At 40.6% G+C, this 17,718-nt stretch overlaps 1 protein-coding gene across 1 annotated transcript in view; it reads right to left on the bottom strand.

Moving 5' to 3' along the window:
* The window catches only part of LOC126475091 (protein lava lamp-like), a 177,497-nt gene that overhangs the window by 45,157 nt on the left and 114,622 nt on the right, over positions 1-17,718 (bottom strand). Inside the window, exons 9-11 of the mRNA XM_050102662.1 lie at positions 10,401-16,678; positions 836-1,089; positions 253-389 (exon numbers count right to left, since the gene is read on the bottom strand). Of these exons, the coding sequence (XP_049958619.1) occupies positions 253-389; positions 836-1,089; positions 10,401-16,678 (6,669 nt within the window). The remainder of the gene's footprint in view (positions 1-252; positions 390-835; positions 1,090-10,400; positions 16,679-17,718) is intronic.

Below are 17,718 nucleotides of genomic sequence, written 5' to 3'. Positions count from 1 at the left end.
TCCCTTCCTCTTTCTGATACTGTTATCACTGGACTTGGCTCCATTAACCAATTTTTAAGTACAATATTAGCAAATATCATAAAAAAACAGAAGAAAATGAAAAACAAATGAAAGTAAAAAGAAATACTGACACGTAAGTAAAAATATGGCTGAAATGGATGAAATAATGTTTTTTACTTGCTTAAATATTTTCAAATAAATTAATAAGACATGACAGCTACTTATATAAAAATACTCATTTCAAGTACTCACACAATGTATAGCTGGCATCAAGTACAATGCCACTTCCTCTATGCTGAAGCAACTGTATCTGCTCACTGTGTCGCTGTTCACTTTCGTCCTTCAATGTGACATCTCGTCTGTAGTCTACACTATGTAGTTGGGACAGCCTTTGGTAGCAGGAGAGGACAAAATACAGGGTTAAAATAACAAATACAGCAGATAATTCTAGAAAGCATCTGGATTCTTTCTATGGAAAGCATATCACCAAACTGATGCTAAAACAAGAATACTTCCTTATCTTCAAGCTAAAACAAGAATTATTTTAAGTCTAATAAATATTTACATGTGATTGAGAACTACCGCGCAACCAAATTAAAGATGTTTCAAACAATGGTCCGTAGCCAATACAAACAACAGAAAGGTAATATGATAAGTTTAAGTTTTCTTATTCATTTAAGCTTTCACTAAATAGTCTGCAAATTTGTACTAGAGTGTTGTGCTTAGCAATGTGGAAGCTCATACATGAACTAAACAACTGTGTGATACAAACAGAACATAAGTTGCAAAAATACAATGTCACATCTTTATTTACTAGATCAATGAAAGTACTAACTTATCTGCAAGAGCCTGAAGATCTTCCTTAGCCTCCTCAGACTGAGGAGGTACTGGTGTTTGTCCCACTTGAACCAGTTCAGACTGATCCAATGAGGCTGCACCACTCAAAAGAGAGTGGTGTGGGGACGAAAGTGACACACTTCGAACTGGTGTGGAGGTCGCTGATATTTTCCCCAACTTATTTCGAAGGTCCTCGTTAACTTTTAAGGCATTCGAAAGTCTTAGTTGGAGAGTATCACGCTCCTCTAACAACTGATGACAGAAAAAAATAAACATGATCTGCAAAACATGTATATGTTATACTTGTATGCATCTGAAATAAGCCATAAGATTTATATTATAATGAAAAATAATTATAAAGAGCAATGGAAATTAAAGCACAGTATTCATCAAGCCCAATTTCATGATGAACACCACAATGCTTTAGTATAAGTGATCCACTGGAGGTAGGCACTATTGGCTGTGTAGACCTTAATCAACCAGTTATGAGAATTGGCATACTCTAACTGAATGTGAAATCTAGCCAATAGTGTAATTAACATTTTGCACATATAAAGCCTTCCAAGACATAAAGACCAATTTGATTATTGTCAAACATATTAAAACTTAGCCTTCTGCCACAATGTGTGTGATGAAGTGGAACAAGCGGATCTTTTTTAGTTGCAGTGTGGGACTACTTGACCTTAGACCTACTTAAAATTCCTCTTCCACATAGTTCCAGGTCATTTAACATCTATACTTTTGGGGTTCACACTCAGCTTTACCACACTGCATCAGATGTTATCCTTGCAACTTGTTCTGGATTTTTTCCCCTTCCTTCAGTCTGATTGGGTCTTCTGGACAAAGATTTGAAACACAGTTTTCAAGCATCTTACGTACACGTGCAGTCCAATGTAGCATTCTCTTCCTCAGTACCTTGTGGTTTTTGTAAAGCATAAGTAGTTCTTCATTTTTTCAGATTCTCCAAACTAGGGGGCACTCACTTTTGAATTGAAAAATGTTCATTTTTTATTTTCTTTCAAGTATTAGCAGCTATTTTTCATCTTTGTTTCCAAGAGTGTATCATCCACATAGCAGAATAGGCTCAATGACTGGTAGAGATATTTGAGTAGTGTGTTTTCTGCTGTGATCAACTAGTTTTTAAATCTGTGCAAGAACACCAGGAGCAATGTAGTTACTGATATAATGTTCAGAAGTGATAGAAATTGTGACCATTAGACTTAATTTGTATAAATGTCTCCATAAGATTTAGTTCATTGCTTAGGTATCCATCTCAGTCAAGAAGGGGTCACTCCTAATTATACTGTTAAGTGCCATTTTTTGTCACTCTACAGAAGTTCAATAAATCATAATAAAAGGGGGTGGGCATAGAAAGGGGACATAAAACTCTACTATTGTAAAAGACCACTTATATGTTGAACCACATATATCTGTAAAGTTATTTACAAGTATAATAGTACTAATCATGTGTGAAAAATGTGTACAAAACCACATTTTCCTTAATATTGTGGAATCAGTGCAAGAGGATTGTGCACTGTGGTTTCACTGTGATCATTATCATTTCCCTCATTCCCTATTCCATTCATGAATAATGCAAAGAAAGAATGACTGCTGACAAATATCTGTTTTTATGTTGCCAAGGTAAATATGTATGAGCAAAACCACAGTTTAATCCTAGTTTAATTAAACAACGATAAAATAAACTAACACTATGTGAGATAAACCACTGTTTAATTAAACAATGACAAAATATACCTTTCATTATATCACTCTGTTACCACATACAAGTCCTACCCCATACTAATAACCCTCTCAAAGCATTGAACACAGCACAGTTGCATCACATCCTTGCCAAACTCTTATTTCATTACTAATTATCTCATAGACAACTGCCTCATTGGGGTATTGTGCTGCCAGCTCGGAATCTGGATAATTTTCTTGCACGTATCGTAAATTTCTTCTCACTTAGCTTGCTGTTTATTTTATATTACTGCAACTCATTTGGATTTGTGACAACACAACTTATTACTTTGTTAGCTGAAGCAATAATTAACAAATAGGTACTGGCTCACAATTGTAAAACAACAATGGAACACTACAAAATAATGTTATCTGTGATTGGCGCACTTTGTACAAAGGCGTGCCTGCCCAAGGGTTAATTATGTATCGAGTAGTATATGCTAGGAAGTGTTGATTCCAGTGACAAATCTGGTATTTTAAGCTTATACTTTGTTCACTAAACAACTGTGTGGAACTGTACTGAATGTGTGGTGCCACCGCCAGACACCACACTTGCTAGGTGGTAGCCTTTAAATCGGCCGCGGTCTGTTAGTATACGTCGGAACCGCGTGTCGCCACTATCAGTGATTGCAGACCGAGCGCCGCCACACGGCAGGTCTAGAGAGACTTCCTAGCACTCGCCCAGTTGTACAACCGACTTTGCTAGGGATGGTTCACTGACAAAATACGCTCTCATTTGCCGAGACGATAGTTAGCATAGCCTTCAGCTACGTCATTTGCTACGACCTAGCACGGCACCAGTACCAGTTACTATTGATACTGTAATAATGTACCGTCAAGACCGATGTTCACCATTAATGGATTAAAGTTAAGTATTCCAACAGCTACGTCCGTTTTTTCTAAATTCTAATTTCCTTGTCCTGTTCCAGACCTCACACCAGCCTCCGTGAGCTAAAACGCGTGCCTTTCAGCCTCCTCTAGTAACCTGGTGTTGGCTCTCCTGCCAACCACAACACTGGCGATGAGGCCAAACTGCGTTCTTATCGATATTGCCCTGATTTACTTGTGTAATGGCTTCGCCACTATCTCCAGATGTACTGTCCGAATTTTATCGCTTACAGAATCAGCAGACGCAGGCCTTACTGGATGTCCTTGGACAGCTCGTCCAGGGTCAATGTGCAATGCAAAACGATGCGGCAGTCGCCGCTTCACCGCTAACGCAGCCACAACACGCTGTTGCACCAACTTTTCGACCTTTTGATGCTGCACTGGAAAGCTGGACGGAGTGGTCACGCCAATTTGGATTCCATCTCGCTGTCTACAGAATTCAAGGTAATGAGCGGCAGCCTTTTCTCCTTTCCTCCGTCGGGGTACAAACGTACCGTGTGATAGTCAAATTATTTCCCCGACGCGACGTCCTACGACGAAATTTTGTCTGCATTAGATGCATATTTCAAAGAATCAGTCAATGTAGTTGCGAAAAGGTATACCTTCTTTCGTACAAAACGTACGGCAGGTCAGACTAATCGGGAGTGGGTTGCAACCACGCAAGGCCTCACTAGAGATTGTGCTTTTGAGTGTCAATGTGGACTCTCTTATTCAGATATTATGGTACGTGATGCAATTGCACAGAACGTTTCTGATGTTCGTATAAGGGAACAGATTTTGAAACTTGTCAATCCCTCCCTTCAACAAGTGATGGACATATTGGATCGGCAGGACACACTTGACTTTGTTCAGGAACCATTTGAAACTTCGCCACCCGTGTGTCAGGTTAACTGGCCCGCCGGGCGAGCTACACGGAGCAGTAAACAGTCCTCGCGCCCGGCCGCGCCACTGCTGCCAGGCTCTCAGCCACATGTGCCGTGCAGGCAAGCAAATGCAGTGCTAAAATCATGCCCGCAGTGTGCTACTAGACATTCACATGAGAATTGCCCGTCACGCCAGGCTTTTTCTGTAATAAAAAAGGACATGATCAGAGTGTTTGCCAGAAAAAGCTCAGATCGGACACTCACAACCATTCCAGGCCCTTTGCTTCGCGCCGACTTCGAACCAAGGATACTCAGGCTCGTGAAACTTCATCCATGGAAATTCATGTAGTTCATTCCACTCCACCCAGTGCCACTCTCTCTAACAGTGACTGTGTTCATCCCACAAATAGTGTGTATCGACATCGCCGGAACTCCCGTCAAGTCGCAAGTGATTTTCTACCAGTGTCAGTTCACGTTGCACGAGACAGTCGCTCTTGTCGTCAGCAGGACAATAAACTTTTTGTAGACTTGGACATTAACGGCAAAGTGATACCATTCCAGCTCAATACGGGAGCTGCAGTTTCACTGATCAATCAAGACACGTACAAACTGCTGGGCACACCTCCGTTGCGTGCCGCAACTGTTAAGTTAAATAGCTATTCGGCTCACAACATCCCTGTATTAGGACAGTGCAGCCTTCTTGCAACATACAAAGGACAAACAAAACTTGTGTCATTTTACGTCCTTCGTTCTTCTTCTGCAGTGAACTTGTTTGGTTTCGAATTATTTCCGTTGTTTAACTTGTCTATAGTAAATCAGGTCCTATCAGTGAACCAGACTGTGCCTTCAGACAGTGTTTCTCGTCTATGTGAAGAATTTGCAGACATTTTTGAACCGGGCCTTGGTTGTGCTAAGAACTATAAAGCACATTTGGAACTGAATGTCAACGCGCAACCAAAATTTTTCAGAGCGCGCAATGTTCCCCACGCATTGCGTGATGAGGTCGCAAACACATTACATGATTTGGAAACGCAAGGTGTGATTGAACGTGTGCAAGCTTCTCTCTGGGCTTCGCCCTTAGTAATTTTGCCAAAACCTTCCGGAAAATTGAGACTTTGTGCGGACTTCAAGGCTACAGTGAATCCACGACTAGTGATTGCAACTTTTCCTTTACCCCGCCCGGAAGATCTTTTTGACAAACTGTGCCCAGGTAAATATTTTTCGAAGTTGGACCTAGCAGATGCGTACTTGCAAATACCGGTGGATGAAGAATCAAAGCGCGTATTGGTGGTTAACACGCATCTTGGTTTGTATCGATTCAAACGACTGCCATTCGGGTGTGCATCTGCCCCTGCATTGTTTCAGCAATACCTACAAACTGTTTGTGCGTCAGTCCCTACTGCAGCAAATTATCTGGACGATATTGCGATCTCCGGAAAGACGGAAGAAGAACATTTAGCCAATCTCAGAACATTATTTCAGGTCTTGCGACAAAATGGTCTTCGCTTGCGGAAGGACAAATGTGTTTTTTGCTAGGGACTTGCCCTACCTGGGACATGTACTCAATGCTCAAGGCATACATCCCAGTCCCGAGCACCTCCGTGCCATACAAGACTTGCCTTCGCCACAGAATTTGAAGCAGCTACAGAGTGTGCTGGGCAAAATCAACTATTACCATAAATATGTGCGCCACGCCTCTTCCATTTCAGCTCCGCTTCATTGCTTACGCCGTAAGGGTGTTCCGTTCGTCTGGACGACGGAATGCGAACGCGCTTTTTGCCAGTTGAAATCGGCGTTGCTTTCCAATACTTGCCTTACGTCATTCGATCCCCAGAAGCCCCTTTTGTTGATGGTGGATGCATCGGATTTCGGGATCGGTGCTGCGCTTGCGCACAAAGATGGACCACACGATCGCCCTATCGCCTTTGCGTCCAAATTGCTCTCGTCTGTGCAAAGAAATTATTCACAGATCGAGAAAGAAGCATTGGCTCTCGTATTTGGTGTTACAAAGTTTCATGATTTCTTGTATGGTCGTCACTTTACCATCATCACAGACTACAAACCTTTGACATCGCTTTTTCATCCGAACAAGCCTGTACCTCCACGTACAGCACAGAAATTCATTCGCTGGTCTATTTTCCTCTCGCAGTACCGCTACGATATCTTGTATCAGTCCACTGCTAAGCACGGAAACGCCGATGCGTTGTCCTGTTTGCCTGTTGCTTGCATGTTCACTGATTCAGAAACCGATGACGTGGTCGAATCGTTTCTGATTGATTTTCGTCGTGTAGCTACTGCCACAGCTGCTGACCCTGTCCTTGCTACCATTCTACGTTTTGTTGCTACGCAATGGCGCTTGTCAAAGTCACGGATCGAGGATCCGTTGGTTTGCCGATTTTTTGCTCACAAGGAGAGACTTTTTGTGCGACGTGGTGTTTTGCTGTTGCGTTCTGATAATGATCAGTCCAGGGTCGTGGTCCCACGTTCGTTACAGTCCTCTATCTTACGGCTTCTCCACCAAGGACATTGGGGTATAGTGCGAACGAAACAACTTGCTCGTCAGCACTGTACTTGGTTCGGAATCGACGCTGCGATTACGAATATGTGCTCTTCTTGCATGGTGTGTGCCGAACAACAGTCAGCACCACCGCGGAAATTCTTTGCACGGACAAAAGCCACCTCCCCTTGGCAACGCTTACACATCGATTTTGCTGGTCCATTCTGGAATGCTCGATGGTTGGTTGTGGTAGATTCATTCAGCAATTTTCCTTTTGTTGTCCGGATGTCTTCCACGACGTCATCTGCCACCATCCAAGCGTTATCTGCTATCTTTTGCATTGAAGGTCTTCCACAGACTATTGTTTCCGACAATGGCCCACAATTCATGTCCGCAGAATTTCAGTCATTCTGCAAGGCCAATGGTATTCAACATCTGACGTCCGCGCCGTTTTCGCCACAGTCAAACGGTGCCGCTGAACGATTGGTCAGGACTTTCAAGTCACAGATTTTGAAGTTGAAAGAGTCGCATTCTCGGGAGGACGCGTTATTGCTCTTTTTGTCCTCGTATCGCTCTCAGCCCCGAGATGGTCGCTCGCCGGCTGAGTTGCTCCACGGTCGTCATCATCGAACCTTGATGTCTTTGCTACATCTGCCGCATCAGGTTCCTGCGCAGCGGCAGACACCTGCTTTTGCTCTACGCGACGTTGTCTACTATCGCCACTCTCGAGGTTCACGGCGTTGGCGGGAAGGGCGCATTCTTCGCTGCCTCGGCCGCACTGTGTATCTGGTTTTGGGGGCCTCTGGTGAGGTGCGTCGGCATCTCAATCAGCTGCGCCTCTGTCGTCGCACGGGATCTGCCGCTCCCCGTCTGCTTTCAGCGACGGTGCCGTCCGGTCAGTGCCCTGGGGACCCATCTACTGGCTCGCCTCAGCCCCAGGTGTTACCGATGCTGCCTTCCATTTTGCCCCATGGCGCCGCGCCGCCGCCTGTTCTCCCGCCGGCAACGCCCGCAGTGGATGCGTCGCTGCAACCGCCGGGCGCCTCCCTGGATCACGCGCCGTCGATCGCTTCCCGTGACCAATTGTCGTCCGACATGGAACTCTTGCCCGCTCCGGACCGTATGTTGTCTTCGCCCGTCGGGTGCCCCGGCCCGATGGAGGTCGACCCTTCGGCCCCTCCTGTCTCTCTGCAGGCGCATACACCGCATGTTGGCATGCAACCTGGAGCAGGTTTTCAGACATTTCCTAGCTCCTCGCGGTCCGAATGGCAGGGTGCGGGTGGCACAGCCTTGCCTGTTGTTAGGCTCCCCACCTCATCGCATACGTCAACATGGGGTCCTCCCCACGGCGGGCGGAAGCCTTATGCCACAATCGTACACTGATTTGCCGGGGGAGGAATGTGGTGTCACCGCCAGACACCACACTTGCTAGGTGGTAGCCTTTAAATCGGCCGCGGTCTGTTAGTATACGTCGGAACCGCGTGTCGCCACTATCTGTGATTGCAGACCGAGCGCCGCCACACGGCAGGTCTAGAGAGACTTCCTAGCACTCGCCCAGTTGTACAACCGACTTTGCTAGGGATGGTTCACTGACAAAATACGCTCTCATTTGCCGAGACGATAGTTAGCATAGCCTTCAGCTACGTCATTTGCTACGACCTAGCAAGGCGCCAGTACCAGTTACTATTGATACTGTAATAATGTACCGTCACGACCGACGTTCACCATTAATGGCTTTAAGTTAAGTATTCCACCAGCTACGTCCGTTTTTTCTAAATTCTAATTTCCTTGTCCTGTTCCGGACCTCACGCCAGCCTGCGTGAGCTAAAACGCGTGCCTTTCGGCCTCCTCTAGTAACCCTGTGTTGGCACTCCTGCCAACCACAACAGAATGCCTTCTGGAAGTCAAGGAGCATGGCACCAACCTGCTACCTTTGTCTTTGACACTCTGTTCCACATGATCTCTGCTAACAATGGCTATGTTTATTTTTAAAATTGAGATTTTTATTCTCCAAATATGTCTTAATACGCATGTTCCATAATACTAAAAACTAGCATCAAAGTGGTTGTTGAACTGTTGGGTTGGTGCATAATTTCGTAGTGTTTTACCATCAGTTTAATAAACACAACAGATACACATGGCAGAGACTTTAGTCACCATCACTATTTTCAATAGTATGCTAATGCTGGGGTAACTTTTTGATTCTACGACTGTATAAATCATACGTTTTGAGGTGAAGCCATGTTTGGAGTGCATTTTCATCCAGGAGGTAAGTTTCTTGAAGGGCGTTTGATAGAGAGTGGAAAAGATGAAAACCTGACGACACAAGATCAGGTTAACAATGTGGGTATGGGATGACTTGCCAACTTAATTCATGTATAGTGTTTTTTGTCAGTCTATCAGAATGTAGGCAGGTGTTATTGTGGAGTAGCACCACTTCATACAGTCTTCCTGATTGTTGCTCTTGGAGTGTGTCTGCAAAATGTCTCAGGTGTTGACAACAAATGTCAGCAGTGATGGTTACAGCCTGTGGAAGCAATTCGTGGCAACCACACCATAGTTGTTCCACCAGATGAATAACATTATCTTTTGTGGATGTGCACAGGTCTTTGTACCAGGAGTTGCTGCTTTGTTTGGGCTCAACTATTCTTTTCTTTTCCTAAGTTAGCATAAGGACACCATTTCTCGTCAACAGTGACAATGCAGGATACAAATGTTTGGTGTTGTTCACAAGCCAATTGGCAACAAGCAAGCAGAGGTGCACATATGCCCACCAGCTGATTTTTGTGATTTTGGCTTAGACCCATAAATCCAATTCTGAACCTTCCCCATTGTATGCAAATATTGCACAAGGGTGGAATGATCACAGTTCATCACAGTTGCCAGTTCTCGAGTAAACTGACATTGTGAATTAATGCATTTAAAATATTTCCATCAAAACATGAAGCTCTTCCTAAATGTGTAGAGTCATTATTGTCAAAAAGGTCCTCCTTAAAAGGAGAAAACCATTTTCTTGCCATGCCTTATCAAATGGCATTATCCCCATACATGATGCAAATGTTTCTGGCTACTTTCGCTGTTGTCACCCCTCTACAGAACTCAAACAGTAGAATATGTCAGAACTGTTCTAATTTTCCCACTTGGCACTCCCATTTTCTAGCACCCACAACTCCACTTAGCACTCCGTTTTCCAGCGCCCACAGTTCCAACACTATCTTCAAATGACAATACATAAACTCAAATAGCAACAGTGAACTACAAATAAACAATGGCAATCAATAAATAAACCTAAAGCAACCGGAATACAACAGGCAAAACAAAAATGCTACGAACTTGTAACCAACCTAATATAGGAGCATCCTTTTCTGTTCATTTTAAGACTTTCAGATGCAGGGCAGTTCACTAATAGATGAACGTGTTAAGTAACCAGAAGAGAGAGAAATCTGATTACATAGCTACAACATGAAGAGAAGTGAGAGATTATCACCAGTTTTATGTGGTAGTCTGATGTGAAATGGACAAATTGTAAACAACCAAACTGCAGCAATATTACATAAATTATAATGCTTACTTACCTGCATGAGTTCTAAAGTCAATTCATCACATCTAACATCTCTTTGGTGCAACATATATAATGCAACATCCAATTCATTTTGCTTGCCCTCAGCCATTTCCTGTGCAATACTATCATTGCTTATCTGTGCCATATCTGAAACATCTGAAGCAGTTTCTGCCTGTTGTAACCTGAAGCTCTGATATTCCAGTTCATGAAGAGCAACCTTCTGCTCTAGTTCAGCAACTTTTTGCTCCAGATGAGAAACTTTCAGCAATTCTGCATGGAGTTTTTCAGTGAGGTGGCCGATTTTTTCATCCTTGTCAGCAATTTTTATTTTTAGATTTTTTATATCCTCTTCCTTCACACAAAGTAATTCATTTGAAGTCCTCTCTTTTTCAGCCAGCACAATTCTTAAATTCTGTATGTCCTCATCTTTAGCAAATATCAAGCTTTCCATTTGTCTCTCTGTTTCATAAATTCTTTGTCTCTCATTTTCCACATCCTGATTCTTTTCATACAAGCACTCTTCAAATTTCTGCTCTTTTTCTAGTAATTTTGTTTGTAATTCCATTATATCATTCTCTTTAGCTGCAATTACTTCTTCAAGCTGTTTATGAGAAAGGTGCAATGAGGTTTCTTCCTTATTTTGCAACAATGTTTGCAACTGACAAATTTCTTGTTTCTTTTCTGCAAGCATTTCTTCATAGTCCTGAATTACTTTAGCCAACTGAGTCTTCACTTTGGTAACATTCTCTGTATCTGAAGTCTGCTGGATACTTGTCTCCAGGTTTTTCATGTCTCTTTCCTGCAGTATTTCATTTTGTTTCTGAAGCTCATTTCTAAGTCTTTCAATTTCAATGTTCAAATCCTTTTCAGAAATAAAGTGTTTATTTCTGTCACTCTCAAGCAGTAACTGGAAAGCTTCAAGTTCAGAAGTTTTTTCATTTAAGGCTGTGGCCAGAGTCTCTACTTTATTCTCCAGCTCTTGCAATGTCATATAGGTGCAAAGTGTCTGTGTAAGGATAGATTTTTTCAGATAAGTACTTTCCGTTTCAGTTTCTTTCTCCAATTTAACAACTTGCTTATCGTCTTTAGTGTCTGAATTTGTAGAAAGATTTTCGGTGTCGGTTTTCCTTTCTATTATTTGCAATGACAATTTTTCATTTAGGGATACATTTTCAGTTTTCAGGAAATCTAAAGTAGTATTTAGACTCTGAATATGTTCCTGTAAGCTGTACAGCTCATGTCTTAAAGCAGAACACTCATTTGATAAACCTAGATTTTGTTCTTCCAGTTGTTCCTTTTGGAGAGCTAGCTCCTGTATTTTACCATTATTTTCTCCTGCAATTGCTTGAAAATCCTCCTTTTCCCTGCAATGCACATTTAAGTCTGAAACAATTTTCTGATTTTCATCAATTAGCATAATATTTTCTTTTTCTAGGTTACTGAGCTTTTGCAAGCATTGTTTGTACTCATTCTCAATAGTAATATACTTCTGGATATCTGCTGACATTCTATTTAGCTCAGTACAAGCTTTGTCATATTGCTCTTTTACCTTCTCATAGTCTAGTTTCAGTTCTTCAATTTCAGCATTCTGATAACCTACAGATACATTATTTCTACAGACATTCTCAATCTGTAGCCTCAAATTTCTTTGCTCTTCCAAGAGCATTTGCAGATTCTCATTATCAGCAGCCAGAGCTGCAATCTGCTGCTCCAGTTCATCGATTTTAGAATTGTCTGATATTTCCAATTGCTTTTCTCTTAAGCTCTCATTATCTACAAAAGCTTCTCGTGCTGACTTTTCTTCGATTAACTCTGAAATCTTCCAATGGAGACCTTCAATTTCATTGCTGAGTTCTCGGTTTTTGCGTTCTCTCATTTCAACTTCTATGTCTTGCTTTTCTTTCATTTCAAGAAACCTTTCATTTGCTGAAGTTAACACATCAATTTGCTTCAAAAGTGACTCCTTTTCTACCTTTGTTGCTTCTCTTTCATTCTTGTACTCTTTCAGTTCTTTTTCTAGGGTGTCAATCTGAATTTTAAGCTCTTCTTCGATTGCAGAGTCCAAGTTGCAGAATCCATCAGCTGTCTTTAAAGCTAATTCTTGATTTTCTCTCATCAAATTCTCATTTTTAAGTTTGAAATCTTTCAGTTTTTTGAGGAGCTTGCCATTTCTTATTTGAGCTGCCTGCAATTCTTCTGATAATTTTGTCTTTTCACTTTCTAGTTCTCTTACTTGTTTTTCCAAATCTGCAACATGCGTCTTCATAAAAGTATTTGCATCAACAGCAGAGAAAGTTTCTTGTTGCTTCTGCATGTGCTCCTCTTCAAGCCTTGCTTCATTTGCACTCCATCCCCAGCCATCATCATCATCTACTGTTTCTACTGTGTCCGTAGGTTCTAAAGGAGAGTAATGCAAGCCAAAAACAAAAGACTTTCTCTGGTAAGTTTCAACTGCTTCCTCTGGCATGCCATCAATTTCTAGTGGTTCTGGTACATTGGACAGTCTCTGGTTCATGTCACTACTGTCTAATGCTGCTGCTGAGAAAGAATGTTCTGCAGCCAATGATGAGTTTACATTTAACTCAATTTTCTCTAAGGCTTTATCTCTCTCAGTTTTAATTACTTCTAGTTCTATTTCCAGTTTCTTTAGTTTATCTGTTAAAAGTCTGTATTCTTCCCCTGTAGGTCTAGGTTCATCTACCGGCTGCTGACCAGTGAAAGCACTTGGATTCTGCAAATGCGGCAGGTGCTCAGTCTCTTTCATGTTAACACATTCAACAGCTTTGTTAATAATTTCAGAGACTTCACTTTCAGCTGTAGATTTAATGAGTTCTTGATAAATTTTATATCTTTCCTGTTTCAAATCTGATATGCATTGTTGATAGCTAACGCACAAATCCTTGAACTGCAATAGCTCTTCAATAGAATTTGAGGACTGCTGAAGTTTTGCTTCTTTATCTTTTACTTCATTTTCTAGAAGACACACCTTGCACTTCAATTCCTCTATATGCTCTTGTGATTTTAGAAGGTCTGACTTAAGTATGTCAATCTCTTCATTTAATTCTGAAACACTTTTGCTCATATCGTCACTTCTTGCTTCCTGGAAAGAAGGTCTGCTTGTATTTTTATTCACTGATGAAAATGCATCTCCACAGACCTCAGGCGAAGGCACACCTTGGTTTGATCCAAACTGCAACTGAAGCAACCTTTGTTGATAAGTATGTAATTCATTATCTTTTTGTGACAATAAGGTTTTCAATTTGTCAATCTCAGCAGACAAGTTTTTAATGTATTCCTCTTTACAAAGTTTGGAATCATTGTATTTTTCATCATCAGTGACTACTGGGTCAGTTTCTTGTTGTATCTTCTGGTGATCAGTGAAAAGTTGACTAACTGCCGATCTCTCACTTGGCTGGTTGTCTGCAGAAGAATTAAATTTTCTTTCTTCCTCTAATTCACTTATCCGTGAACTGGCAAGTCTAAGATTCTCATTTAAAGACTCAATTTCATCCTCAAGTGTTACCTTGACATCATTCAGCTTTTCGAGCTGTTCGTTAATATAGCGTTTTTCATTTTCTGATATTTCTAACTGATGACTTAAGCTCTTTAAGTCAGATTCCAAAGTTTCTCTGTGAAGTTTTTCCTGTTCACTTATCGCTTTCAGATTGTGTGCATACTCTGTGGCTGACTGTTTGAGTTCAATTTCCAAGGACTCAATTTTCTCAAGAGCAGCAGTATATGAGACCTCAAATGAAGACAGTCTTTCCACATCTTTCTGCAAGCTCTTTGTGGTCATTTCTGCTGACAGTAAAGATTTCTGTAAGGACTCATTTTCATCTTTCATTTCACATATTCTCCTACTGAGATCTCCATTTTCCTCTTCTGTCTCATACAAACGTTTCTTGAATGTTTCTACACTTCTCATGAGGTTAGATATTTGTGCTTCCAAAATTTCCTCACTTTCTTCAACTTCTTCTTTCTTCCTGTCAGCTTCCATCAACATATCTTTTAATGTTTCAAATTTTACTTCTAATGATCTACGCCTTTCTTCCATATTGCAAAGACCTTCCTCCAAATGTGCAGCTCTTTCTCTACTCTTTGTCAGTTCCTGTTCTAGTGCCTCTAAATACGCTTCCCGTTCTTGCAGCTTTGCTTCCATTGCAGAAGAAGTCATTTGATAATTCTCAGACATACTGCTTATCTGCTCTTCAAGATCAGCAATTCTTGCATTTTTCTGTGCAGCTGACTCCTCCAAACTTGACAATCTTTCAAGTTGCAGCTGAAGATCTAATAATTTTGCATCCTTCTCTGCATTTACTTTTATAAGAGTCTCCACTTCATTAGATTTTTTTGTGGCATCAGTTTCCATAAGTGATAATTTACCATGGAGCTCTACCAATTCATTTTCAAGCTCTACCCGTTTCATCAATATATTTTTATTTTCTTCCGTTAATTCATTTTTGAGTACATCTTTAGCAGTAAGCTCTTCTTGCAATTTATTGATGTCTTTCATAAGACTATTGATCTTTTCTTCTCTTTCCTTCATTTCTGCACTCATTTCCTGCATGATACAGCTTGTATTATTCCTCTCCTCTGATACCAGCTGAAGTTGCTGCTGTAATGCTGCACATGTCTGAGTAAGATTAGAAATTTCATTCTCAAGTTCACTGCATTTGTGACTATATTTCCTCAGGTCATCATCCTTTTCCTGTAACTGTTTATGCAGTGAAAGTATTTCACTTTCTTGCTGAGCACTAATATTTTCCTGAAGAGATTTTCCAATAGCAGCCTCTTCCTCCTTTGACTGATTTGCTGCTTCCCATAATTTTTCTTTCTCTTCATAATTTCGGACAACAACTGCTTTGGCTTTCAGGCATTTTGCAAGCTTTTTGTTTTTTGAAATTTGCTCTGTAATTTTCTGTTCAAGTTCACTGATAGTTTTATCTTTATTGCTCAGCTCATCCAATTTCCTTGCAAGATCTTCTTTGACATTAGAAAGTTCATCATCTTTCTTTTTCTGAATTTCAAAATTTTCCTCAAACTCAGCAGCAACCTTTTCCATGTATGACAGTTTTTCACTCATTTCTTTTAAAGCAGTGTTGTTTTGTTCAGTAGTGCCAATAAGCATTTGATTTTCTGAAATCAAATCGACACACTTTTCTCCAATTACTGACAAAGCAACCTCCAGTTTTCTACAAATGCTGTTGTTCACATCAATGCTGCCTAAGCCAATTCTATTAATAACATCATCAACTTGTACTGATAAATTTTGCATTAGTATGTTCAAACTATTTACTTCTTGTTCTTTGTCATTAAAAGTAAGTTTCAGTTCCAAATATTCAGAATTGACTTTTTCTAATTCCTGTGTTCTACTCATAAGTTCAGCTGCAAGTTCCTGATGTTGCTTATCTACTTCTTGTTCTAGTTCTTGTAGCTTCTGAGAAACATCCAACAAAGCAACATCTTTACTTTCCAGAGCTTTTTGTTGCTCCTTTACCGTATCTTTCAGTTTATTAATGGCTTCATCTCGTGTGGCAAGAATTCGATACTGCTCACTTAGCCTTGCTTCTAGCTCCTCAGAAATTTCTTTCTGAAATCTAAGTTGTGTAGATATGACCTGATTTTCATTTATCACTTCTTCTAAATGTCTTTCTAGTTGAACTTTTTCATTTCCCAGTTGCTCCAACCTATCCTCTACTTCAGAGCATCGCTTCTTCCATTCATTTAAGTCTCCTGCCATCTCTCCAAGTTCTTTCACAATTTCAGAAATTTTATTACCATCCTCATTACTTTCTTCTCTTTCTTGTACCTGATCCCCTAAATTTTCCAATTTTGAAATAATTTCCAGTTGTAATTCCATTTCCTCTTCTCTTTGTCTGAGTTTCTCATTTAACTCTGATATTATTTCTCTTTGTTCTGCAATTGTTTTCCTTGCATGTTCAAGTTCACTTTCAAGAGGTTTCAACGATATTTCCAAATTGGAAGAATCCTTCTCCTCTTTTTCTGAGAGTTCCTGTACATCCCACGTTTCATGTTTTTCATGAAACTGGTTTGAGAACTGCTCATCATTTTTAAGAGGCTGATTATGAAACTGAACTAAAGCTGTTTTCATATTTTCTAGTTCACTGGCAAGATCATCCTTTTGTTTTAACAACATGTCAACTTGCTCCTCAAGTTCCACTGCCTTCAGTTCAGCTGTGACCTTACAGTTCTCAGTTTCTGATATGATTTGTTGCAGGTCTGCTACTTTGGCTTCAAGTGAGCTTGTTGCATGTGACTTCTCTTGTAGTGCTGTAAAAGAAAGAAAGGTTTGTATAACTTAATTTTACAACATTCAAAAAAGCAGGATGAATTAAAACAAATAACTGATGTAAGGAAACAATGATCCCATGGGCTATCTAGTTAAGATATTCCCTTAAAACAGTTCTTCTACATAGTATATACTTTGGGGAGACAAGATAATGTTGATGAAATTGGTTTGTTGTGGCAGTATACAGGTTGATTCTGTGATGACATTACAAACTTTCGGGGATGATGGAAATCGTACAGGGTAAAGGACGCTGGTTTGGAAATATTTGAGTTGAAAGTTATAAGCGAAAATCTTTCTGATACCTCTGACGGTGGACCTCTTTTATGTAAGCTCTCTGCTTTCCATATTTTGGGAGGAGGTAGTATGGACCAAAACAAGAAAAAATTTTCCAAACACAGGCTCTAAAATGCACACCTTAAATGCTGTGAGCACTTGTTCAGCATAAGAGATGTGTTTCACAGTAGCAAAGACAAACAAATGCTCTTAGCTCCTAGGGTATGCACATTAGAGCCCATATTTATTCGGTATTTTTCTTTGCTTTGGTCCATACTATCTCCTCCCAAAATATGTACAGCAAAGACCTTGCAGTTCATGAGATCCACTGTCAGAGGTATCAGAACAATTTTCGCTTATAACTTTCAACTTTGTTGTTTCTGGACCCTGGCTCCCTATCTTAAATTGATACATTTATCCTTTGCCATCATCCTTAAAAGTTTTTAACACAGGGTGTATACATGGACAAGGAAAAAAATCCCAGATTTTTCCCCAGTTAGAAATACACTTTCTTCTGGGCAAAAATACACTTTTTCCATGTTAAAATTACAGTTTTCTTTTCCTCAGAACTGTAAAACTTATTAATCCTTTGAATTGTTATGGTTTTATGCACCGGCGTAGAATTTCCCGGGACTTCAGAAAACGAAACTCAGGAAAAAAACACGTTTTGGAAAGGTCTGTAATGTGCAGCAACATGTACACTGCATATCTTTGCATTATGAAAGTATAAATTCGAATTCCATCAAAC

Source organism: Schistocerca serialis, chromosome 4, assembly GCF_023864345.2.
Source record: "Schistocerca serialis cubense isolate TAMUIC-IGC-003099 chromosome 4, iqSchSeri2.2, whole genome shotgun sequence".
NCBI classification, from domain to species: domain Eukaryota; kingdom Metazoa; phylum Arthropoda; class Insecta; order Orthoptera; family Acrididae; genus Schistocerca; species Schistocerca serialis.
This window is presented reverse-complemented; position numbering and strand designations above follow the sequence as displayed.